At 41.7% G+C, this 26,192-nt stretch overlaps 1 protein-coding gene and 1 long non-coding RNA gene across 2 annotated transcripts in view; one reads left to right on the top strand and one right to left on the bottom strand.

Moving 5' to 3' along the window:
• CAMKV (CaM kinase like vesicle associated) overlaps positions 1 to 26,192 on the top strand; it is a 96,590-nt gene that overhangs the window by 66,320 nt on the left and 4,078 nt on the right. Inside the window, exons 2-10 of the mRNA XM_061617777.1 lie at positions 13,545 to 13,653; positions 15,630 to 15,761; positions 18,985 to 19,059; positions 19,672 to 19,810; positions 20,410 to 20,530; positions 21,442 to 21,517; positions 22,471 to 22,607; positions 23,663 to 23,741; positions 24,298 to 24,385. Coding sequence (XP_061473761.1) covers positions 13,559 to 13,653; positions 15,630 to 15,761; positions 18,985 to 19,059; positions 19,672 to 19,810; positions 20,410 to 20,530; positions 21,442 to 21,517; positions 22,471 to 22,607; positions 23,663 to 23,741; positions 24,298 to 24,385 — 942 coding nt within the window. The 5' untranslated portion in view covers positions 13,545 to 13,558. The remainder of the gene's footprint in view (positions 1 to 13,544; positions 13,654 to 15,629; positions 15,762 to 18,984; positions 19,060 to 19,671; positions 19,811 to 20,409; positions 20,531 to 21,441; positions 21,518 to 22,470; positions 22,608 to 23,662; positions 23,742 to 24,297; positions 24,386 to 26,192) is intronic.
• On the bottom strand, positions 18,827 to 22,662 carry LOC133380464 (uncharacterized). The gene is made up of 3 exons (XR_009761448.1): positions 22,538 to 22,662; positions 19,909 to 19,965; positions 18,827 to 19,219 (listed from the first exon to the last, which is right to left on the bottom strand). It is a non-coding gene; the product is annotated as an uncharacterized LOC133380464 (long non-coding RNA).

Genomic DNA, 26,192 nt, shown 5'->3' with positions numbered 1-26,192 from the left:
TTCCAATCAGATATTTTTTTTTGTTTAGAGTGGTATGGTCCAAGCTGTGGTTGATGCTTAATGTATCATGTTTAATGACATTACTTGGGCCTGTCCCATGACATCACTTGGGCCTGCCCCCATGACATCACTAGGGCCCGCCCCTGAAATCTGAGTATTTGGAATGCTTCTGACCTGGCAACCCTATTTGTCCCAATGGAATATCTCTAGCAATAGCTGGTTTCATATTTGGGGCGTGGGTGGGGAGAAAGACTGTAGAACAGGCCAGGGCACTGACAAAGAATTCCATTCTCTGCTGATCACTGGGTTCCACAGACATTGCTAGATCTTAAACCTACACTGTTGGCCATTACGTATCTTCCCTATATGTGAATACTAGTAACTTCCAAGGATCGTTTGTATCCGGGGGGGGGTACTTTTATTCATTTTAAATGTGTGTTCATGTGCAAACTAGTAAATAATTTTTCTATATTATCTCTTGGAAAACCATTCATGATTTTATATGCCTCTGTTATAACATCTTAACTATTGCCTTTCTAAGTTTTATGTTCCAGAAATTCCGAATCCCCTCTACCATGATAGCCTTTTTGATAGCCCCAAATTCAGGGCCTATTTATAGTTTTCTGAGGATCTTCTCCTTGAATACTAGTTGCTAATTCAGAACTTAGAAAAGTGGAAGTAAGATTGGACTTTAATTTTTCTAGCATGCATCACTTTACATTTACCAACATTTAATTTCATCTGCCATTTCATTGCCCTTTCTCCCAACACTGTGAGATCCTTCTGTAAATCCTCACAGCCTGCTTTAGATTTAACTTCATTGAATAATTTAGCATCATCTGAAAATTTAGTCACTTCGCTGTTCATTCCTTTTTCCAGGTCATTAATTACTATGCTGTAAGGAACAGGTATCACACACATTTGGGGGTACCCTCTTAATCTTTGCAATGAGAATTGACTTTTTTTTAGCATCCCCCATTTTCTATCTTCCAACCAGTATCTAATCCAGAAAAGAACATGACTGCTGATGCCACAACTTCTAAATTTTCATGATATGAGTTGGGTATCAATAGCCAACAATATCTGGAGGGCCACAGGTTTTCCATCTCTGATGGAAAGGATACACATCTCAACAAATGTCATGTCCTGGCTCAGCTCTCAGGCTACACCCAGTTTATTTTAGGAACTCCTCTAGTTCCTCTTCTGACACCTTTTACAGGTACATAGTTGTCGTTTGTTGTCAGATAGAAAAAGAGGGGAAAGGTTTTTGCAAAGCTGTCTTTAGCTGTCTTGGTACCACGATCGGAAATGTATCAACTCACGTAAGGAATACAAGCACACCAACCACTTGTTCACCGATACTCTATCCTAAAAATATTCCATTTATGTTGTAGTAGTCTTCCTGGTTTTAAGAAGTAAGCAAATCAAATGGATAGGGATATTGTTCGCATGTGCAAGTTAAAAAGTTGGGTTGATCCATAATTCACCATTCTGGGAAGCATAACTTTATACCACATTAAGGTCCTAACATGGTCTTACATGTCCATGGGAGAATCTTTACCTTGCATAATCTGTGAGAGCCATACAATTCCTTATACAGTAGGCCCATGGCAGCACCTATAGAACTCTCTCCTGCTATGTATCAGTTAGATGCCATTTCTGTTGTCTTTTTGGCACCTATTGAAGACCTTCCATTTTCAAAGTCTTTTAAGTGGAGATTTTTTATCCCAGTTTGCATCTGTATTGGATTTGAAATTGTTTGTAAATAGGAAATTGTTTTAATTGTCTTATGTTTTTATTGTTGATGCTTTTATCATTAAATTGCTTTGAGATTTCAAGAGATTTCACAGGAAACAATTTGTAAATAGAATGAAATAAATACAAAGAAATATAATGAGCCAGTCTTCCCAACTCTTGGAACAATGGGCAGCTGTATTTTTAGCTTGGGGCTGTTTTTATTTGCCAAATCCTTTTCTCTTTCCCAGTGGCTCATGCAACCAGCTTCCTTCTCTCCCTATGATCTCTTCCTCCAGTCTGTGAAGCCAGTCAGAAGAAAAGCTAGTCAGATGTATTGATGCCATATCTTTAAGATGATGGCCCTGAGGGCACATTTGTGTCAGAATTCCAGCCATTTCCATTTAGCTCTTTAGCGCCAAGCCAGAAATTCAGAAGTTCCATTTTTTAAAGGTGGTGTGCTGTTGTTATGTGCCTCCAAGTTGACTGCGACTTATGGCAACCCTATGAATCAGCTACCTCCAGTAGCATCTGGAGTGAACCACCCTGTTCAGATCTTGTAAGTTCACGTCTGTGGAATCAATCCATCTCTTGTTTGGCCTTCCTCCTTTTCTACTCCCTTCTGTTTTTCCCAGCATTATTGTCTTTTCTAATGAATTATGTCTTCTCATGATGTGTTCAAAGTATGATAACCTCAGTTTCATCATTTTAGCTTCTAGTGATAGTTCTGGTTTAATAGAACAACTGATATCACCTTGCACCATGCAAACATCACAGTCCTCCCTGGCACGGCCGTGCTTCATTCTGCAGGGTAGTTGGGCACAGGACCACCCTGGGCTCGGGTTAGGAGTGCATGTTTCTTTTCCCCAGGAAGCCCCCATATGGAAGCCTCCTAGGAGTTGACAGTAGAGTGCACTGGGAATTTAATGGTGGTTAAAGTGTGAGATAAGCAAAAGTGTTTACATACAGACTTAGGAGGTCTTAGACAACCAGATTTTAAATTAGTTTCCTCTGTTTACTGATATTGCAACAGGGTGGGGGGATACAGGGGAGAAGAGGGGGAAGTTCTGTTGCACAAGCAGAAATTTATTGTGTGAGCAGAATAACAACATTGGATGCAACCAGTGTCAAGAAGGGTTCTTCCTTAGAGTAAGAAGGCCTAGCAACCATGGGTTCTATCTTACCAGTGGCATAGGTATGTAGAGGGCAGAGGCAAAATGGAACTGACACACCACCTACACACACACAAACACACATAATTTCTTGAGGACTGAACCTGAGGTTTGCCCAGAATCCAAGAACTGCTAGGTTATGGCCGCGGTGATCTCATGCTAGTTGACACAGGTGATTGAGATGGATTGATGAATGCAACTGGCTGGAAAAATTGCTCAAGATTACTAGAAGTTTAAAATTCAATGTTACTGAAGAACAGAAAAGATTCAGTTTTCCATCTCTCCATAGAACATTCTACCAAAACCTCTTTTGTGTTCTGCCTCTAGCTGTGAGTGAGTGTGTGTGTATGTTAGAAAACAAGGTAGCATATAAATAAATATTTGAGAAGCTGGAGTTTAGACCATATTGCGTTGCCATATTTTTTGCAGACGGATGTCTGTGTGGTGCCCAAAATTGCTGACACTGAATATGCATTCTTTGACTGTTACTTCAAGGGTTTTCAATGTTTCATAATTTTGGTACAAATTTCCCCCATACAACTTTTTATGCTCGCTGTAGCCTGAACACAGGTTCTCTGTCCACATTTATCCTTCTGAAAAGTTTCCCAGACTTCACAAATACTGTTCTATGCATATTAATATATTGTATGTAGAATTATTCTTCCACATCTGGAATAACCTTTATTCTCACTCCCTGTAAGTTGAAATGCAGCCTCATATGATGTAGACACTGTCAGGACCGGCTCCGGGCATGCTGGGGCCCTTGCCCCCCCCCTCACCTACCTGTCTCCTGTCTTTTACCATTGCCCTTAATGAAGATGGCAGCCACGGTTTCCCTAAGGGGATGAAGCCTCCACTGCCATCTTTGTTGATGGCACGCGTGCATGCTACGTGCAGGCATCTCTGCCATCAACTAAGATGGTGGCAGCAGCTTCAGTACCTTAGGGAAGCCGCGGCCGTCATCTTCATTAAGGGCAATGCTAAAAGGCAGGAGAAAGGTAGGTGGCACAAGGGAATGGCGGGCAGGTAGAAGCGCCTGCCCTGCAATCCGCAGATGGTGCCGCAGGTCACGGAAGGAGAGTGGAGGGGGTGCTGAGGGGCTCCCTATAACTCCAGGGGCCCTCAGGCCAGTGCCCCACCTGGCCACCCTTTAGAACCAGCCCTGGACACTGTTTCTCACTGGTCCTCCTCACTTCTATCAGAGTTGCCATGCATCTCTCTGAGTGTTACACTTAAAAGTGATTATTTGTATCATTTTGTCCTTTCTGTCACAGTTCTTCAATTCCCAAAGGTGGTCCCAGATGGCAACAATTCTCCTTTATTCCCTAGCCAGGCAGTACACGTGAGATACATATAAATATACATACTCCAATAGCCAAGGCCTCTACGTTGGTACTTGGCTTTCCAACAAGGCTAATAATTTGGATTGTGGTGCCCTCTGGTGCCCATGGGCTCTCTTTACTCCTGGGCATTGCCTGAAGTCACCATTATAGGGGCCAAACTAAATATTATATATGGTTGTGTGTAATTTTCCCTGGCTATATTTTAATGCCATGGTAAGCTATCACTTTCAGCACAAAGGGGATGGGATGTTTAACCCTTTCTCCTATGGCCAATTTTGTGCTCAAAATCTCCCTCCTGGCAGGCAGGGAAAGGGCTAAGCATCTCCTTCCCAATGCCAACACGGGGAAGGGCTGTAGCTCAGTGGTAGAGCACCCACTTTGCATGCAGAAAATCCCAAGTTCAATCCCTGGCATCTCCAGGTAGGGCTGGGAAAGATCCCTGCCTGAAATCCTAGAGAGGCAGTGCCAATCAGTATAGACAATCCTGAGCTGTATGAATCAATGGTCTGGTTCTGCATAAGGCAAGTTCCTAGTTTGAAACTGCACCCTCCAATGAGTGGTTTTTGTGTTCTTCTTTTTTTTAAGTTGAAGGAAAGTAACACACAACTGTATATAGCATGTACCTTGGCCTGATGTCGCAGCACGTAACCACTTGGTTAGCAACCACCATGGATTTCACAATGTGACTAGTGTGAGTCACTATGAGGTGTGCAGATCTCCTTTGCTTGCATTTTTTATTGATTTGGTTTCTATATTACCAAATACATGATAAAGTAAAATAAGGGGGGATTTTTATGCTATGTTTCTTTTAACCAAAAGGCCCCCAAAGTGGCATACAAAATGGAGAAATATTACAAGCAATTAAATATGCCTACACTATGAATAATGATCAAAGAATAGCAAACGACAACCATAATATTTAAGATACAAAAAACACAGGATCAGGGCCAAAATAACAAACTGAAATTGCCATAATTAAAAGCCTAATCTTCGTCATTTTCTTGAAATGAGAAGAGTTAAAGGGCCACCCACAATTCTAAAGGGAAGGAGCAGGGCCAGCTCCAGGCATGCCGGGGCCCTTGGGCTCCAGCATGCCCTGGGCTCCAGCACACACTGCCATGGATCGCACCGCCTGCCTGTTCCCTAGCTCCGCCTATCTTTCTGTCCTGTGTATTGCGGCTGCGTGCACAGTGCTGCCCTTAACCAAGATGGCGGCCGAGGTTTCCCTAAGGGGCTGAAGCCTCCATCGTCATTTTGGTTGATGGCATGCATGCGTGCTATGCACACGCAGGGCTGCTATCAACCAAGATGGCGGCGGACACTTCAGCCTCTTAGGGAAACCTCAGCCGCCATTGGTTAAGGGCAGCGCTGTGTGCACAGCCAGAGAACACAGGAAAGGTAGGTGGAGCAAGGGAATGGGCTGGCGGTGCTATCTGCGGCAGTGATTCTGCCAGGGATCACGGAAGGAGAGCACTACTACCCCCCCAATGAAGGGCCCTTCAGGGGCTCCCCTGGGCCACGGGGCCTTTGGCCAGGGCCCAAACTTGCCACCCATTAGAGCTGGCCCTGGGAAGGAGGGAGTTTGGGGAAGGGGCCTAATTCAGTGGCAGAACATCTGCTTTGTATGTAGAAGGTCCCAGGTTCAATCAGATAAGGCTGGGAGAGAGACTCCTGCCTGAAACCCTGGAGAGCCACTGCCAGTCAGTGTAGACCAGTGGTTCTCAAACTTTTTTGGTTCGCGGCGCACTGTAAAACATATTAAAATTTTCTGGCGCACTTCGTTTACAAAATTAAAAATATATTAATACATATTTAAACTATGAATACAAATAACTTAAACTATAGAAAACTATTACTTACCCTATACAAATGGGTTTCTTCTCACTTTTAAAATATACTTTCATAATATTTGAGGCACACCTAGCTACCTCTTAGGGCGCACCATTTGAGAATCACTGGTGTAGACAATACTGAGCTAGTTGGACTAATGGGTCTGAGGGTATAAGTAGCATCCTAGGTTTCAAAGCCTAGGCCTCACAACAGAGCAGGCCCTCTCTCACAGATTCAGTGGCTCAACAGCAGACAGTGGTGGGGTGCATTACAAGCATGCACAAAGGTTCACGATCCTTGCAGCAAGCATGTGAAGCAGTTCACTATCAATCCTTTTCAGACGGCAATAAGAGGCTATGGGTGTGGCTGGCACAATCCAAACCCAGTAAATTCTTAAGCAACAAGGAGATCTAAGCCCACATCCTCTTTTTCTATGCCCAGGAGTGTCAGCTTGTTGTGTATGGTTTGTCTATTCTCTATCCATTCCTGTTCCAAAAAAGTGTTCTTTCACAAGCCAGTGTGAGCTGGCAACCCTACCTGACTTTGGCCCTGCTCACACATCAGTCCTGTAGCCAGGGGGCGGGGGGCAAAGCATTTGCCCCCACCCCAGAATTCCTTTGGGGGGAAATTGTCTGTTTTTTAATTTGTGACATGACAGACAATAACAACTTCCATTTAAAGAATGATGGCTTGTTTTAAGAACAGGAGCAGTTTAAGAACACGACCCTCTGACAATTCAGTGAATAACACAGGGCAAGTGCACAAAGCCCCCAAAAAACTTATCTGGAAGAGCCCCCAAAAGTCCGCTCACTCAGTACTTTCCCTGACTGAAGGTGGATTTTTCATGATCACAGTCACTCTATAATGACTTATAAGATTCTGAAAAAAACAGCCTATATAGCAACATGACTCTTGAAGAGCGAAATGGACTTTGTATTATGGATTAGAGTCAGACTCCACTCCTTTGACTTTCCTTTGCTCTGTTTTTCAATTTCAATTGTGTTCTCTATTCAGCCAGCAATAAAGAAGCATGTTTGTTTGCCTGCAGTAAGTAAAAGTTTGTTTATTCTGCAGTTACAATAATGCGTAGAGCAGAATTGAAAAAGTGTAATAGATAACCTAAAGCAATCTGAAAAAAATGGCTACCCTAAATTACCCTTTACCCTTTTAAAGCGTTCACTATACTCACAATCATAGCTTTTCTTGATGGCAAAGGATGAAAACAGCCCTATAAGAATAGAAATATTGCTGTGTACATGACAGTTACCTAGCTAGCTGGCTGAATGGCCACCTAGACTGTAACTCAGCCCTAATTCCTGATTTTCCCAATATGTGCAACTCGGCATGAGACCACTTCCGGGTTTCTGGACAGAAAAATCAACCCCGCAACCACTGGGGAAAAAATCCAATAGCTAATCCACAATTAATTTCTAATTGCTTAGTTAGTCCTTTATATAGCAGCCAGTTAAAAAGTTTTCTCTTGATTATCCAACAGAAAGGAAAATCTAAAAAGCAGGAACAAGACTAGAAGGAGGGACCTCTCAAGGAGGAATTAACAAACACAAACTAAAGTATTTAATTTCTGCGCTTCCTAACTTTGTAGCATGGACAAGTTTGTTTTTTGGGTGGAATCTAAAACTGAGTTACCTAATGCAGCATCAAAGCCAAGCTCAGCAGCTCACTGTCATTACCAAAGTAGTTCAGTTCATGAAGAATCAGAACATTAATATGTTTTTTAATAATGTTTTTAACCCTTTTTAAAATCATACATCTTGGGCAGGCCAAGTTTGTTTTTCCAACAGCTAGAGTCATTGCTTAAGTAGCAACATATTGTAATCAGTCTGATTTTGCATCAAACTGCAGTTTCGGATTCAACAGTAAATGCGCCCAAAATAGAAATAGAACATAACCTCCAGTTTGAAACAAAAAAGGATTTCTTCACCATCATACAACATCAACCAATAAAAAGGCTTTGAAATGAATAAAAATAAATTTGACACAGATTTCTAGGATGAATAATGGGAGAAATATAATTTTACAGATTTTCTGTAGAAACAGTAGTAACCCAGAAAAGAAGCAAAGTAAGAAGAACACCAACAAACATACAAAAATGTAATTCTCCATCTTTGGAGATGGCAGGTGTTGCCACCACTCACCATATGCTCAGAGGCACACGTTACCAAATTCTTCCAAGATACACAGGAAGTGGATTGGACTGTGAAAGACCAACCCAAATGGTGTTTGCATTTTTACAAATTTGTCAGGCAGTACAATATCTCAGAGAGGAGTTCAGGTCTCCTGCTCCCCTGGTGCATTCACTATAGCTGTCCAATTTCCCTGCTTTTTAAAGTTTGATAGAAATATCTGTTGGCTATAGATACGTTCTTAAATCGCAAGGTTTTTTGCCTATTAGTGAATAGCTTATGGGATGCAGAAGCAACATATTCTGAAGGATAATGTGGTAAGGGAGATAATATGGAAGTGGAGCTTTCAGCACCATCATTTTATGGGATGTCAGTCACCATTGCAGTTGAGATGTTTCAGTTGGAGAACCTGGGGATTGTGATAACTGCAGGACAACAACACCTCCATCAACATTTCCCCCTCTTTATACTGATTCTGCCGAAAGTCACAAATATGAATGTAGTATTCTTATCCACGAGATTTGCAGCACAGTGGAGATCCTGACTAATTTGGCTTGACTGAGCATTTTGTTTGCTTTTGTTTTCTTTAAAGGACCATGAGATTCTGATTTACTTTCAGAACTGTAAGCTTTTTTAAAATAAGGAAACTAAATATGGCAATTCTTGATTTGCGATAGATAGGAGCATGATTACTGCCAGTTCTGCTCAGAGCTTATTGCACTGTAGCTCAGTGCAGTGCTGGCTAATTACACTTGCTGGAGATGTGTTAATGATACACCTGTCACTATCACTGTGTGACAACTGAAAGGCAATGAGCTGCCTGATGAGTAATTCTAGCACTGACCCGGGTATATCATTCTGTGCTTTTGTTGTTGTTGTTAAACTAGATTTCCAAAATTTCTAGAACCTGAGAACCAGCCTCCAACACCACTGGTGAGGAGGAAAAAAAAACCCAGCAGGTGTTCCCCACCCCTGGAAAAAATGTGCAAGATGAGGAGTATCTGCTTGCAAAACATTTTTATTCAGAGCTGCTTCATACAAGACAAACATGGATATATATATCCCTGAAGGAAAACCATATGCACAATATCACTTGTGACGAATATACACATGGCGCAATACTGCAAGGGGCAGCAAGATCACATCATGTGTGTGTTCCCCAATGCTATGACAAATGAGCACACAGCCACTGTGAGAATGAATCATTACTGAGTTGTTAGGCTTCTCACATGAGAAATAAGCCCTTTCTTAGATCTCCAAATATGTGATTACATATTTGCAAACATATGGGTTAGTAAATAGACTAGAGTACACTGTGCTGGCCTTTAGGGAAGGGCCATAGTTCAGGGATAGGGCACCTGCTTTTTGTTTGCAGAAGATCCCAGGTTCAATCCTGGGCATTTCCAGGTAGGGCTAGGAGGGATTCCATGCCTAAAACTCTGGAGAGCCACTGCCAGTCAGTGTAGAAAGTGCTGAGTTTGATGAACTATTGGTCTGAGTTGGTCCAAGGCAGCTTCTTATGATTAGGGATAGAAGGATCTGTCCGTTTCGGTTCTCTTAGTTTGTCATTGGTCCAATCTTAAATTAAGTTCTGCACATTTCTGCACCAATTTGCAATTTTTCTCGGGGGGGAAAACCCATGGAAATTCTCAGCATTTTAGTGTGAATTTCTCCTAATAAACACATTATTGTATGCAGTTTGGGCTAATGTACATGGTTTTTCCAAGCAATTTATCCTAATATAATGCATTTTGTATGTTTTTTCATGAATACATTTTTATGCAAATTTGCCCTTAATATATGCATGTTTGTAACCATTATTTGGTTGGAGAATTGCATTGCAAAATTCTGATAAGTGTGAATTTCAAAAGATGGCTGTGGTTTGGTTCTCATACTGTTTCAGAAAGTGTGAATTTGATAGATTTGGCTTCAAATGCAAACTGAATTGAATTTCTCCCCCATGCCTGCCTATAATCCTATAATACTATGATTAGAACACACTTTCTTCTGATGCAGAGACTGCATATATTAGGTTGGATCAAGACTTAGTTACACTTAGTTCCCATTGAAATCAATGGATCTTTTTACATCATGTCAGGGACTTGTCTAATTGATTACAATGGGACTAAGTTCAACTAACTTGCAGTGAAATCCTTTAAGCATGCATGGAATTGCAACCTTAGCCCATTAGGTTTGACTCGGCAGTTTTTCATCTGAGCTTGCATAAGTGTTTTTGGGCAGTACTATAAAGACAGGTTCTTTGGTAATTCTTACGTGTGAGAAAAGTGAAACAGAATCCAAAGCAACATTCAGTGTGAGGTATTAAAAACAAAAATATCATCCGCATTCCTAAATCCATTTCTGCAGTATTTTTGAGAAATGAGACTGGTATTCTACTTGTAATAGAGAAAGTGAATCTACTGTGCATGTCAGATAACATTTGTTTAATGGGACAGAGCCAATTCAGTTAGTCTGGTCAACTATCATAGGTGCAGAGAGTCATCAGACGTATGAATCTGCCATATGGTTTCTCACTGAAAATTTTGTGGCTCTTGGCCAGTTCCAACAAAACTTTATTTTTTTAAAAAAGGTGGGCGTTTCTATTCAGAAAAAATGATGACTCTCTTGGCAAGTACTGAGGTTACCAGTTTGTATACAGTTTGAACACTATATAGGCCCCAGATATTAGTTTAGTAATAATTTTTCATGGTTCTATAGCCTTTTTAACTACAGAAATTTTTGTGTGTGAACTTTTAAGAGCAGTACCTATTTGTCAGCACTGGGCTGCAGAATGGTCATTGACGCATATATTTCACTGTCACCATATGGCATATGTAACATGGATTGCAGAAGTCTAACACTGAAGATCTTCTGAAACAGGTTACTTGACCAGGCAGCTACCCATGAGCTATTGTTTTTCTGAGGCTATTTATAGATTCTTGCATACTTCTAGAACTTAATTTTAGTCCTGTACTTCAACATCCTTCCGTATTTTGAGTTCTTAGGAATATAATCCCACCACATGTACCTGCAACACATTAATTTTGTACATGAATGGACACGAATTTTGTGGCTTACGCATTGTTTTCCCATATGGAATTGATGTCCATTTAGGAAAACCTGTGCAAAACATCCCTCGAGGTAAGCAGGAAGATCATGAACACAGGTTTTAAGAAACATCAAAATAAAATGTTTTTAATTGAAAACAACCTCATGCCCACTACATGCCAGAATAATCTGACATTGTTTCAAGAAAACACTTTGAAACTTGACATCCTCTCCAAACAAAAATCAGTTTAACAGTTGATGAAGAAGACAGTGAGAACAGCTCTATATTCTGGGTTTGGTTTAGTTGTTTTGAATTTGGTTCATGAATGCCTGCCACGTCACCTTCTTCCCCTAGGCTGTGTGTAGAAAATGCAATTTCAAATTCATTTAGGGAGCAAATGACAAGAACCACATCGCAGCATTGCACCAAACATGCTGAACTAACACTGTATCAAAGAGAAGAGAGTTCACTTACTGTGCAAAGACAGGCTACAATAGGGGTTCCCAAACTGTGGTCTATGGATGGTGGTGCGCGGCACATCCACATTAAATATTCATGTTAATATTTAACTATTTTTATTGCTTCTTTTAATTCTTATATTGTATTTTATTTGCACTACAGTTTGAATTCTATGGAATGCAAATTGAAATACAATCAAATACAAGACAAGAAATAAAAGAAGCAATAAAAATGCAATTAAATATCATATGGCATCTAGAGCAGTGCATTACAATAGCTACAACAGGCAGGACGATTATTCAATGGTCCGGCAAGACCATCAGCAACTTTCAGGTGGTGCATGTGAAAAAAAGCTTGGGAACCACTGGGCTTGGACAGTTTATGGGAACCTGAATTTACAGTAATGTCTCTGTGGCATCTCACTCATTTCCCAGGGGAATGCTTTTTAATTTGTCTTTAGAATAGCACTCCTACAGAAATCCCTCCATATACTGGCCCTCCCCAGACAATGTCAACAAGGGGCATGCCTTCTAAAGTAAGGTTCCAGCCCATATATATATAGGACATAGGGTTACTATCTTTTTTCCCCTAACCGACATCATATTTCCATTGCTTCCCACATATCTCCAGTCTTCTTTCCCCAGAATAGAATTTGAGGAGCTTAATTTCCTGGAGGAAAAAAGCGGTGAATTCTCCGTATCTTTATATGCATATTTTATTTGCTTGCATGACATTATGTAAACTTTGGCACATGTGGAGCCAGTAACAATTAGCATAATAATACTAATTATTACTGATATTGTTATTATTAGCTCCATCAATGAACATGGCACGGTAACTTAAGCAACATTCAAATCCCCACTGCTATTTCAGCCTGTTGCTGGTGGGTTTGGGACCATTGAGATGGGACAGGCACAAAATAAAATAATAGTGGAGGACAGGATGGCAGAATTTTAATTGGAGCAAATTATGATGCAGGTGAAAAAGTTAAATTCCCTCAGTTTCATGGCCCTGGTCCAAACTGGGGTCTCCCACCACTGTTAAAAACAACTACAACCACAACCGGGCATCCTGTTAGTATAGGGGTGAGGAACTTTTTTCACCCCAAGGGCCACATTCCCTTCTGGGCAACCTTCTAGGGCCACATGCCAGTGGTGGTGGGCAGGACTAGAGGCAAAAGTAGGTGGAGCAATGAATGTAAAGTTTGCCTCTGTACAGTAGGCTAATTTCTACACACACATATCCTCTCTGTCCTCCATCCAGATAAACAAGAGGTATTATGAGAGTTCAGCAATACATTCCACCTAGGCAAAAACACTTGTGGTGTGAAGCAGGTCCAGTGAGGATGTGGTCTGGGGACAGGGGGTGTGGTCTAGGGAGAGTCCAAGGGCCAAACAGAGAGGCCTAGAGGGCCATATTTGGACCCCAGGCCTGAGGTTCCCTATCACTCTGTTAATATCCTCATCTAGTCTGGCTCTAAGATAGCCAGAAAGTTGCATACTATGAAGTATGAAATGACTGGCTATAAATAAATGAGCTGATAGCAGCTCATCATGGATGATGCAACTGCACCCAAATGACTGAAGTTCCTTGTTCTGACCATAGTAGGTGATGGTTCATTGGTAGTTGTTTTCCCACCGACTTGGCTATAATGAGAGTGGTCTACAAGTTTTACCAGAACCCTCCTGGCAATTTGTCAGCGCCCTGTGCTGTCTGCTGCTGCACAGTAGTTAGTGGGCCTTCATAGATCCCAGATCAAGATGCCTGAAACTACCTGAATCAAAGGGTGATGACCTTGTACTCTCTTTTTCAGTACCAGGCTTGGCAATGCCGTTTGGATGTGTTACTCTGGGAGATAAGAAGGATTATAACCAGCCGTCTGAGGTGACTGACAGATATGACCTGGGGCAGGTCATCAAAACGTAAGTATTTTGCTATTCCTTGCCTTCAATGTGCCTTCCAACTCTATATATTCTATGTGGATAGTATTGGCTGCCAGTTGGGTACTTCTATGGAATGGTAGCCTCAGTTGCATAGACTCTATGTTTCTATTCCAGTGAATGTACAAATCTGAGACTTAGGTCCACCACTCTGCCACTGAAAATCATCCAGCTCCAAAACTGGATGGCCCTTAACAGCTGCGACTCATCAGCATTTTGGAGCTTGAGTGAACATGGAAATGAAAAGTTGTTTTGTTACTTAAATTTAATTAACAGGTATCCAAACTGCAGCTTAGCGAAGACATAGCATGTCTGACAGAGACAGCTCCCCACATCACATTCTCTCCTCTTTCCCGGTAAAGACAGGTAATGTTTCACTTAGCCATGATGTGACATCACAGTGTGTATTTCTCCACCTCCTGCTTCACATCTTTGTTGCTGGCAGGGAATGGCAAAACTCACAAGATGATATTGCACCACAAGTAAATTGCAGCTACATAATATGGGGAGAGGGAGGTGTTTTTCAGGGCCACCCATGTATGCCCTGTGGGTTAAGGCAGTATCATTATCCACATACTGCAGATCAAGACGTGAGGACTTGGGCTGAAAGGGCAATGGGTTGCCTAAAATGACGCACAGCCCATTCATAGAACTGTAGAGTTGGAAGGGGCCTATAAGGCCATTACCATTTCCCTAGATAATTAGTTTCATTGATGCACCGCTCTAACATTTAGGAAGTTTTTCCTGATGTTCAGTCAAAATCTGGCTTCCTGTAACTTGAGCCTATTATTCTGTGTCCTGCACTCTGGGACAATCGAGAAGAAATCTTGGCCCTCCTCTATGAGGCAACCTATCAAGTACTTGGAGTGCTATCATATCTCCCCTCAGTCTTCTCTTCTCAAAGCTAAACATGTCCAGTTCTTTCAGTCTCTCCTCATAGGGCTTTGTCTCCAGTCCCCTGATCATCCTTGTTGCCCTCCTCTGAACCCATTCCAGTTTGTCTGCATCCTTCTTAGTGCAGTGTCCAGAAGATGAGGCCTAACCAATATCAAATAGAGGGGAACCAATACTTCATGCAATTTGGATTCAATTGCATACAACAAATAGGTGTAGGAGTGAGTGGAATCACAAGGGCAAGCCCTAACACCTAACTCCCGAACACACATATACTGCATACACATATGTTGCACATCTTAGACCTATGTATGTAGACTCATACACAGAATTGGAGACTGTGTTTTTTGCACTGTCCCCTACGCCCTACCACACATACAAGCCTCTGCATGTATATTTTATAACTTTATACACATGTAGTCCAATGTGGGTGTACATGGTGGGAGCAGAGTATGTTGCTGTGTGATCCTGCTTCTCGTTATATGCATGCATTGTACCCATATAGGATTATGTAACTACTAGTCTCATAGTCTGTTTATGGCTAAATTGAGATTAAAACCAGGGAAAATGTTCTACACTGCCAACATATTTGGGTACTAAAAGTCACCTCTACTGAAAATCAGTTAAAATAAAATGAAACAAAGTAGTGTTAACTCTTTGGCCAAACTCACAATCTCCTATGTTAGCCTATAGGACTGCATGATGGGCTCCTGCTGGGAGGAAGGGCAGGATATAATAATAATAATAATAATAATAATAATAATAATAATAATAATAATAATAATAATAATAATAATAATAATAATGACAGTTGCTCCTCCATTCTTTTCTTCCCACCTCCCGCCCCCACTTCTCCAAAAGCATCCTAATTTGCTCCTAATGGATCCTGGAACAGTGTGCTTGAACTCTGCAAGAATCTGTTGGAGCACATGGTAAATGGGTCTCTCTTGAGAGGTTGAGTGACTCATGAAGTTAAGATAGGCAGGGTCTTCATTGCACTGTTGGGCTGCTCCAGCTGTTGGACACAAAGGGCTTAAATTTTAAGGTGGCTGTTCTTTCCCCAGAGAGGAGTTCTGTGAGATATTCCGTGCCAAGGAGAAATCAACAGGGAAGCTCTATACATGCAAGAAGTTTCTGAAAAGAGATGGGCGCAAAGTGCGGAAGGCAGCCAAGAATGAGATCATCATCCTGAAAATGTGAGTTGTGGATGTCAGCACTGACAGTTATGCTAGCCTCTGCTTCTTCAGCTGTTCTATTGCTATCTTAATCTTTTACCAATAGAGGTAGATAACAATAGTGTGACCACATCTGCTGCAGTAAAAAATTACCTAGACTAACTTCCACTTTTTCAAGAGGAACTGGATGGGCACAGTACTGACTGGCTAGCTCATGTGTCAATCACAAAGCCGCATCCCCACCACCACCTCAGAGCAGAATCATGCACAGCACTGAATTCAGTCACAAAGCTGTACATCCTAATTCTCAGAGTAGGTTTTACAATGTTTTATTACAAAGGTTTTACATAGAGTAGACTAATTTAAATAAATAAATGTAAAATAAATAAATGTAAAAAGAGTTTAAAGATTAAATGCCAAACGTTTGAGCAGAGAAAAAAACATGCAAGAAAAAACAAAATAGACATCCCACCTGAATCGTGAGACTAAGCAGAAACAGGATTTTGGGATTCAGAGTCTCTGGGTAGAAACACATTCACTGTTCTGCCAGTTCCAGTGCATCTCCATCTCTGTCTTCTGAAAATGGGGGCACATGACGCTGGTCAAACTCTGCCCCTTTTTACAGTAAAACCTGGTGGGAGCAGCTTGAATGCATTTTTTAAAAACAATTCAGCTTCAAAGAGATTTTGCAGCTGATCAGCTGATCAACCTGTTTCCCCTCCAGGTGTGGCTAATGGAAACCTTTGTTCTGGCGACTAGTGTGTTCACAGCCTCTGTCTGCATCATTAAAGATCAAAGCTAGCAAGGAAGCAGAGTTCATCTCACAGCAAAAACAACAACAAAACCATTCCAGTTTGAATGCTCATCTCTACACAGCCTCACTAGCTCTTTTCTAAAATTACTGACGTACACTAGCCCATTTGTCTCCCGATCATCATAATACACCCTGTGTTAGATTGCTCATCCTGCCTATGGGTGATATCCAAGGTTAGTCATAGAGCAGACTCACTACAGTCAAATAACTTAAGTACATTTATTTCAGTGGCTCCTGGCTACATATGATTAACATTAAATATCACTCTATATCACAGATGGGGAACCTTTTTAAGCCCAAGGAATGCATTTCTTTCCAGGTAACCTTCCTAGAACCACGGAGGGAAATGGGCAGAGCAATGACTGTAAATTTTACCTTTGTGCGGTAGGCTACATTCTACACACTCACAAACAAGCAGAGTTCAAAGATGTATTCCAGGGAGGCAAAAACACTCAAGGAGGGTGGGAAGCAGGCCCAGTGAAGGATGTGGCCTGAAGAGAGATCCAAGGGCCAGATAAAGAGGTTTACTGGTCTAATATATCAATTTCCATATATTACACTTATTGAGAGGCACTAACATAATGTGTGAGGCATACCCTGAGGTCTAGCTTTTTCTTACAGCAGGGCTAGGAATGCACACTATGTAACCCCTTCCAGGCTCCTTTAATGTGTCAGAGAAGTATGATTTTCTGTCATGGAATATATCTGCGTGACCTTCATTAGCCCACTGGCTGCCCATTAGCTACCGGGCCAAGTTCAAGGTTCTAGTTTTGATGTACAAAGTCCTATACAGCTTGGGACCAGGATACCTGAAAGACCGTCTTATCCCTTATATACCCAGTCTAGGGTTGCCAGGTTCATTGCCTGAGACTGTTCCTGTATCTTTAGGAGAAGAGAAAGTCAGCCAAGTGCAGGCATTCTTGCAACACTGTAATGGGAAAAACTACAAGGTGGAATTCTCCCTTCCTCCTCCACAACTTTTAAAGATACAGAAGACCTCTTGGAGGCTGGGCCTGGCAACCAAGAGGTCTCCTGTGTCTTTAAAGTTGTGCAGGGGGAAGGGAGAATTCCACCCTGTGGTTTTTTCCATTACAGTGTTGCAAGAACACCTGCACTTGGCTGACTTTCTCTTCTCCTAACGATACAGGATCAGTCACAGGCCATGAACCTGGCAACCCTGACCCAGTCGATCACTGCACTCTGCAGGTGAGGGCCTCCTGCAGATACCATCTTATCAGGAGGTTTTTTCTCACAACATAGGAAACAGTTGTGTGTAAAGGCACCTGCCCTGTGGAATTCCCTCCCCTTAAATATTAGACAGGTGCCATCTCTGTTATCTTTTCAGTGCCTATTGAAGACCTTCCTCTTTCAACAAGCCTTTTAAGTTGACACCTATCCCAGTCTGTGTCTGTGTTGGAATTGCTTTTTAATATGTTCTTAAACCTTCTTTTTTAAAATGTTTTTAATCTTATACAATGTTTTGAAAGCTTTTTTAAATAAACTTTTGTAAAGATGTTTTGTTTTAATGTGTTTTAAAGTTTTTAGTGCTTTGAGCAACAGCCACTGACTTGTCTACCACAAAGGAATGCATTTATTTTATTTTTTTATTAAAAAAAATATTTACAGACCTCCCCCTCATATAACATATCAAAGTGGTGTACAACAAGGTATGCAAGCATAATAGAACATAAAAATGACTGGCTCATCTTGAAAAAGTTTAAACAACCGAATAGCCCTATAAGCATTAAAAAGGTCTTCAAGAGATGTCTAAAAATGAGCAGTGAGAATGCCTGCCAAATCTCTGCTGGAAGACATACCAGTGACACTAAATTCCCAACGTCTAGTTGAAGCCAGTTGGGCCTCTGTGACACTTGGTAGAACTAACAGAGCTCATCTGTATGATCCCAGTGATCAAGCTGGGATATAAAGGCTCAGGCAACCTTTAAGGTACCCAAGTTGCTCAGGACCTTGTATATTAATACTAGAACCTTGAACCTGGCCTGGTAGGTTATGAGCAGCCAATGCAGATGTTTTGGTAGAGGTGTCACATGCTGTTGCCCATCTGCCCCCATCAGCAGTTCCATTCTGCACTAGCTGGAGCTTCCAAACCAGGCAGGAGGGCTGCCCACATAAATGCAGCAATCAAGTCTCAAGGCTATCAAGGCATGGACTACAGTGGCCAGGCTATCCTGATCCAGATACACCCCTACCTGGTATACTGAACAAAGCTGATACAAGGGACTAGGAGTCAAACAAGACATAGCATCGTTCACATTGTTCACCCTTGATTTTCTGGTTTATTTTTTAATATATAAATTCATTTATTGATTTAAAATTTATTTCCAGGCTGGGGGCAAGTTAGATCAAGACTGGATAGGCCAGTAGGTCTCTTCCAATGCCTAGATTTTCTCTTCCTTTCTTTCCCTGCAGGGTGAAACACCCCAACATTCTGCAGTTGGTGGATGTGTATGTTACCCGGAAAGAGTACTTCCTCTTCTTGGAGCTGTAAGTGGATGTTACCCAGAACTCCTAAGATGCCACATACACAGTGGTCTCTCCATTTTGCATTGCCAGGGCCCTTGGATTGCTCTAGCATGGCTGGGCAGCTGTGAACCATCTTGTTGCCTTTTCACAAGGTGCCTTCCCAAACAGTTGTCAGAACCTTCTTCATGAGACCATCCAAGGAGGGCAGGAGGGAGGGAGGAAGGGAGGGAATAAATATTTAATTACTGTTCCTCTCCACACAATTCATGAATTTCTGTTCATTTGAGGGAAGGGCTGTAGCTCAGTTGTAAAGCATCTGCTTTGCATGTAGACGGTCCCAGGTTCAATCTCTGGCATTTCCAGGCAGGGATAGAAAAGTTCCCTTTCTGAAACCCAGGAAAGCTGCTGCCGACTGGTGTAGACAGTACTGATCTAGAGTGACCAACGGCCCGACTCAGCATAAGGCAGCTTCTTATGTTTCATTTGATACTGTAATCATGAATTGCATGATCTGTTTAGCACAATTATGGTGAAACTGCTTCTCTGCTGTCCATGACGTGGCAACATTTTCATTGCCGGATACCCAATTTCCCGTCTTTCTCTGCAACTATTTCTCCCTTCTCTCATCTGCAGGGCCACTGGCCGGGAGGTATTTGATTGGATCTTGGACCAGGGTTACTACTCTGAGCGTGACACCAGCAATGTCATCAGGCAGGTGCTAGAGGCTGTGGCATACCTGCATTCGCTCAAGATTGTACATAGGAACCTCAAGGCAAGTCAGTCAATCCCCCTGCTGGCTTTTGCATCACAAACATCTGAGCCAGTCACCTGCTACCCATCCCATTCTCCTACACTCTTGCTTCCACTTACCCCTCCCTGTCTTTCTCGCTGTTTTCTGCAGCTCAGTAAGAAGTCCCATTCTTGCTCCTATGCACAGAAGAAAAAGAGACCCATTCAAAATATGATTTGCCTTGCTTTGCTTAGAAGCGTTTCTTTATTTTTGTTTTTAAAATTTATATTCTACTTTTTTAAAAAGACATGAACTCAGGATGACTTATAAGAATAAAATATGACTTAATCAAACCAACAAAAAACCAACAAACAGCAAGAACAATGGTTCATAAAACCTCAATAAAATTATCAGCTTTAACATAGCACAGAGAAGACAAAAGAAAAAGAAAGGCCCCTTAAACAACCAAGATTTAACCAAGCACCTTCAAACATACAGGGTCAGTGCTTGATGGATCTCATCTGGAAGGGCATCTCTGTGGACAGGAGGGAGTTATGATGTCCCCATTCAACAGTTTTGCAAGGGGAATTGCTCTTTCATTCATATCTTTCCCTCTTCCCTTTCCCACTGTGTCGCTACAGCTAGAGAATTTAGTATATTACAACCGCCTGAAGAACTCAAAGATTGTGATCAGTGACTTTCACCTGGCCAAGCTGGAGAATGGGCTTATCAAGGAACCCTGTGGAACCCCCGAGTATCTAGGTAAGAGATGGCAGAGTGAGCACAACCAGATGACGTTTTCCATTTACCATGGGGAAAGAAAAATTACGCATATAACAGGTGTGGGGAACCTTTGGCCCTCCAGATGTTGCTGAACTATAATTCTCATCATTTGTGGTCATTTGCCATGCTTGCTGGGGCTGATGGGAGTTATAGTTCAGCAACGTCTGGAAGCCCAGATGTTCCCCACACCTGCCATATAGTCTTTCACCTTGCTCCTTGGCCAGGGCCTTCCCTTCCCACCTCAGGCACCTTGTGCAGATGGAGGAAATGCACCAGAAACTGATTTCTCCAGGGAACTCTCATCTTTGAGATCTGCTTGTAAGGTTTCACAATTGAAAATGCAGAACCAGCCACAGCTAATTTGATATTCCAGTGAAAATAATATTGTTGCTCTCCGCAATTCTCTCACACAGGCACCCATTCATTCAAAGCCTTAACTGCTGTCTGATGAGGCATCCACTGCGATTCCCTATTGCTCCGCAGAGAGGGAAGCAGTGACAGGATGATCAAATGAGGATCTCTCATAACATGGGTATTAAATGTTTTTGAAATGATGAGAACTTTGAGGACACAATTTCATCTCTTATCAGAAATCCAGTTCTATACCTCAAAACTTCCAGCACGTGGAAAGGTATATGTCAGGGTATGCTACTACTCTGTTAGAAGGGAAATGTTAAATGTTAAAATATGTAGTTTTTGCACCTGCTTTTGGAAGTGGCATAGTCCTAAGATGGCTGTACCATGTAATATTTCTAAATTTTCAGTTCACCTCAGATCAAGGCAAAGTTTCTGAAATCATCTAGGCCTAGAGTTTTGCTTCATTGTAATATTTCATGGGAACAGTGGCTTGTTCTTGGAACAGCACTTACCACCTATTCCTATCCTTGCAGCTCCTGAGGTGGTAGGGCGCCAGCGGTATGGGCGGCCTGTGGACTGCTGGGCTATTGGTGTGATCATGTATATTCTGTACGTAAGGAATTTATTTATCTAGTTGTTGTTTATTAAATTTATATCCCGCCCTTCCTCCCAGAATGATGGGAATGATGAAGACCACTAGGGTCCTCAACGTAACATATTGACTACCAAGGAGGAAGAACAGAAAGTGAAATAGAACAGATTTGGGAAGGCTGATGGCTAGAGAAAAGGGGTTGTAGCCAATGAAGTCATTCTGTTAGCACAAGGACTTCCACCCACACCACAGAACTTCATTTCCCTCTCCTCTCCCCATGCATCCCCCCAGTCTGCTCCAGAGGGTTGGGGGGAAACCCAGAAGAGATTTGGGGGGGCCACACTGGGAGAGGAGAGGGAGAGGAAGTCCCATGGCACAGGCAGAAGTCATTGAAGAAAGAGGATGATTTTGTTGGATACAATCCAAGAAACTAGAAAGTGGTTATAGGAGAAGAACCATTATAAGCTCTTGGAACTGCAAAAATGAGGTGATTATAAAGTATGGCCAGAGGCTTCACCAAGTAGCGAAACTGCACATCTACCATCTCATATGCCTGCCAGTGTGATCAGATTGGTGGGCATGAGAGGGCCTTTTGGGCAGTGGCCCCACAACTACTGAGGGACTGCAGATGGGTCCTGCTCTGCAGGACTTTAAGTGGCCATTAACTATTCAACTATTTCACATGGCTTTTTCATAAAAGATATTGTGGTCTTTGTAGGGTTTTAATTGGCTATAAAGTTTTTAAGACTTGGCATATTTTATATGGCAGTATGCTGGTTAGATTAGGTCTTTTATTGTGGCTGATAATTTTTGGTGATTTTTTTTTGTAATATGTTTGTCATTACATCAATTTTGTATGGAAGCCACCTTGTTACCCTAGAAGGCATCTTATAAATCTTGTCAATAAATACATATATTGCAGCAGATCGCCTTCCTATAGCTAATTTCCCCTTCTATCCCTGTGCCACAGATTGTCAGGAAACCCACCCTTCTATGAGGAAATGGATGAGGATGATTATGAGAACCATGATAAGAACCTGTTTCGTAAGATCTTGGCTGGTGACTATGAGTTTGATCCTCCATATTGGGATGACATTTCACAAGCTGGTAAGGCTCCATGAATAGTGAAGAGATGGAAAATGCGTGTTGTGCCTTGTAGGAGGTGTACCCTCAAATTGTGAAAGACAAATACAGCATTAATGGCTTCCTTATCCAATTGACAGGATTTCTACTTGGCAGCTATCCCACCACAATAAGCTTCCATCCAATTCTCCCAATGTCATGTAAGCATAAAAAAATACTAGTGCCATCCTCTATCTTGACTGCTGTCTTCCTCAAGTACCTCCCTCACAAAGTACTAAACTAGATATTACACAAGAAATGCACTGCCACAATCTCAGCCCTTTAAAATACAAATCACTAGAGGCTTCTACTTTCATCAGAATAATTAACCCATTCCCCTCTACCCTCAGGGAAAAAGATGCAACACTTTCCACCCACAGGGTGGAAACAAGCTGCCCACCCCCATTTGGGGGGAGAGTATTAAGCAGCTTCTCTCCCTGCCATTGTTTCAGTCAAAGTTACAGCCTCCAAAAGCTGTTTTTTCATTTAAAGAAGAAAAATCAGAGTCTATTAACATGTGACTCTTGTTAAATATCCAGTTTGGCCCAAAGATACCACAACTAAATGGCCTCATAAGTAGTTAGTTCCCAACAGCCCTCTACGCTGCAGAGCCGAAGTACTGTCTACTGTGACTAGGGTTGCCAGGTTCATGGCCTGAGACTGATCCTGTATGTTTAGGAGAAGAGAAAGTCAGCCAAGTGCAGGTGTTCTTGCTACACTGTAATGAGAAAAACCACAAGGTGGAATTCTCCCTTCCTCCTGCACCACTTTTAAAGATACAGAAGACCTCTTAGTTGCCAGGCCAGCCTCCAAGAGGTCTTCTGTATCCTTTAAAACTGGTGCAGGGGAAAGGGAGAATTCCACCTTGTGGTTTTTCTCATTACAGTGTTGCAAGAACACCTGCACTTGGCTGACTTTCTCTTCTCCTAAAGATACAGGATCAGTCTCAGGCCATGAACCTGGCAACCCTAACTGTGATCCTCCCCAAATCCCAGGCTATTGGGAAGTTGCTTTCCTTCTTTTTCTTTTTTCTTCTCCAGCCAAGGACCTCGTGGCCCGTTTGATGGAGGTGGACCAGGACCAGAGGATTACAGCAGAGGAGGCTATCTCTCATGAATGGTAAGTGCTAAACAGCTGTTTCTGGTAAAAGAAGGGCTCCCTACCAAAAGAAGTTCTTAGGACTCAAATAGAATGGGAAGAAGTACACAGGTAAGATGGATAAGGTTTTTATACTGTTATATTATCTTCATGTCAGTTAAAGGCACAGAAGATCCTAAACTGGAGGTAGCCAAAATGGTGCCCTCCAGATTATTTGGACTGCTATTGCTCCCACCCAGCATGGCCTATGGTCACAGATGATGGGAGCTATAGTCCAACCACATCATCTAAAGGGCACCGCATTGGTTTCACCATCCTACACTACAGAATAAAATAAGCAGAAGCTGATGTAGGGGCAACAAACAAACTATTCCAGACTTTATAAGCCTTCAAAATGTGGATTGGTTTGAGCTGAGGACAGGGCATTCATAGTAACTGCTGGCTGTGGGAGTGGCAAGCCGCCTTGCCATTTAGACCCCACCAGCCTTGGCAAGTGAGCAAAGCTAAGAAAAAAAGTTAGACTAAGGAGAGGTTATTGCCAAGAGGCACAACTCATGGTCTTATTTTCTGTCCCCAGGATTTCTGGCAATGCAGCTTCAGACAAGAACATAAAGGATGGAGTATGTGCTCAGATTGAGAAAAACTTTGCCAGGGCAAAATGGAAGGTAATGTCCCATTTACTGGTGCCGCTAGTGACAATCCTCTCTTGCACTTGAGGAAGTTTCTTTTAACAAGCCTTTTAAGTAGAGACCTTACCGCAGTCTGCAGCTGAGTTGGAATTGCTTTTTAATATGTTTTTAAAGCTTTTTAAAAAAACAGATGTTTTAAAATATGTTAATATATTTTAAAGTCTGTTTTTATGATGTTTTAAAGTGTTTTTAGTGCTTTTGTTTGCTGCCCTGGGCTCCTACTGGAAGGGTAGGATATAAATCTAATAAAGAAATAAATAAGCTTGAGATAGCCTGAAGAGAGGGGACACCTCCTGGACCTTCTCAGTCTGTCTCTGAATCTCCCATACTTTGGCAACCCCTATGGGTGTGGGTTTTCTTCACAGAAGGCTAGACAAATAAGCAAAACAATTAGCTCTAGCCTCACTGCAGCTGGGTGGGAGAGAGAAATGCCATTGTCCATTCCTCACAACATGTATGTACCTGATCAGTAGTGTGGTAGAGTGACTGTAGTGTGGGAGGTGGCTAGAATGACTGCAAATGGGAAAACCCAAGCTCAAATTCCCTTTCAGCCACGAAGCTTGTTGCGTGGCCTTGAACAGGTTACAACTCTCAGTGTAATCTCTACCTTGTAGGCAGAAGATAATAAGTAGAGAGTTCTATGTTGAAATAGGAAAAAAGAAGAAATAACAGCAGAGGAGTCAGGGGAGCGGGAGAGGAAGAGACAGAGAGAGAACTACTGACCAGGAGTAAATTCTGGCTTGAAAAAATAAAGTCCCTTCAGTAGTTTTCCTTTACTTAAGGCCAAATTAGACACAACTGCCATATACACAATTAGCAATTGCATGACCAGCTTTTCAATAATAAATTGCAGGCAGGGGTGATCCACACTCTGGCTTTGGAAGAAGGATTTTTTTAACCTTTTGCCCTCTGTTGCAGTCCTAATCAGGATGTGCCTGTAATTTGCATGCGGGGAGCAAATGCAAATTATGTGAATGGATCTTGTCTAGTTTGATCGTCAGTTAAATTGACATACTTAGTTAGGGTTAAGGAAGGAACGAATACAAATAAACATTTCTACCAGAGTTGTAATCAGTTTAATGATTGGAATGGACATTATTACCAATATTGCTCAGGAGATATTGACTATAGATATTGTGTAGAATTTTGTGAATGATATGTTTGTCTTCTGGTTGAAAAATATATTGTTAGATCCTTAAGGATATTTATTAACTCAGATATTGGTAAGATATTAGTATTTTAATAACTAACTTTAATATTATACATTCAAAGTATTTTATATTAATTGCATGTTCCATTATTACATTTTATGTATTATCAACCTGTGTCTTAATTATTTTATAAACCTTTTTAATTCTATGCTTTATCAATCTTCTGTGAACTTTTGCCCTTAATCCTTCTAGTGATTATACTTATTAACTCTGTGGCTTATCGCTCTATGTTATGTAGATATATGTAAATATAATGTTCTTTTTTTTTCTAAGTTACTTTAATAAAAAGAAATTTTTGAGATTTGGAGGGAAAACATTGTGCGTACTCCATGTGGGGCCTTCTCCTTCTTCGGAAGGACACATGAAGAGTCAGCTTCCTCCTGGAAATTCTGGACCTTGTAGTCCCAGGCCATATTCACACCATACATTTATTCCACTTTAAAAAGTCATGTCTTCCCTCAAACAATCTTGGGAACTGTAGTTTGTGAAGGGTGCTGAGAGTTGTTAGGAGACCCCTATTCCCCCCACAGAGCTATAATTTCCAGAGTTCCCTGGGAAGAGGGACCACTCTG

Source organism: Rhineura floridana, chromosome 3 (genome assembly GCF_030035675.1).
Source record: "Rhineura floridana isolate rRhiFlo1 chromosome 3, rRhiFlo1.hap2, whole genome shotgun sequence".
Taxonomy (NCBI): domain Eukaryota; kingdom Metazoa; phylum Chordata; class Lepidosauria; order Squamata; family Rhineuridae; genus Rhineura; species Rhineura floridana.
This window is presented reverse-complemented; position numbering and strand designations above follow the sequence as displayed.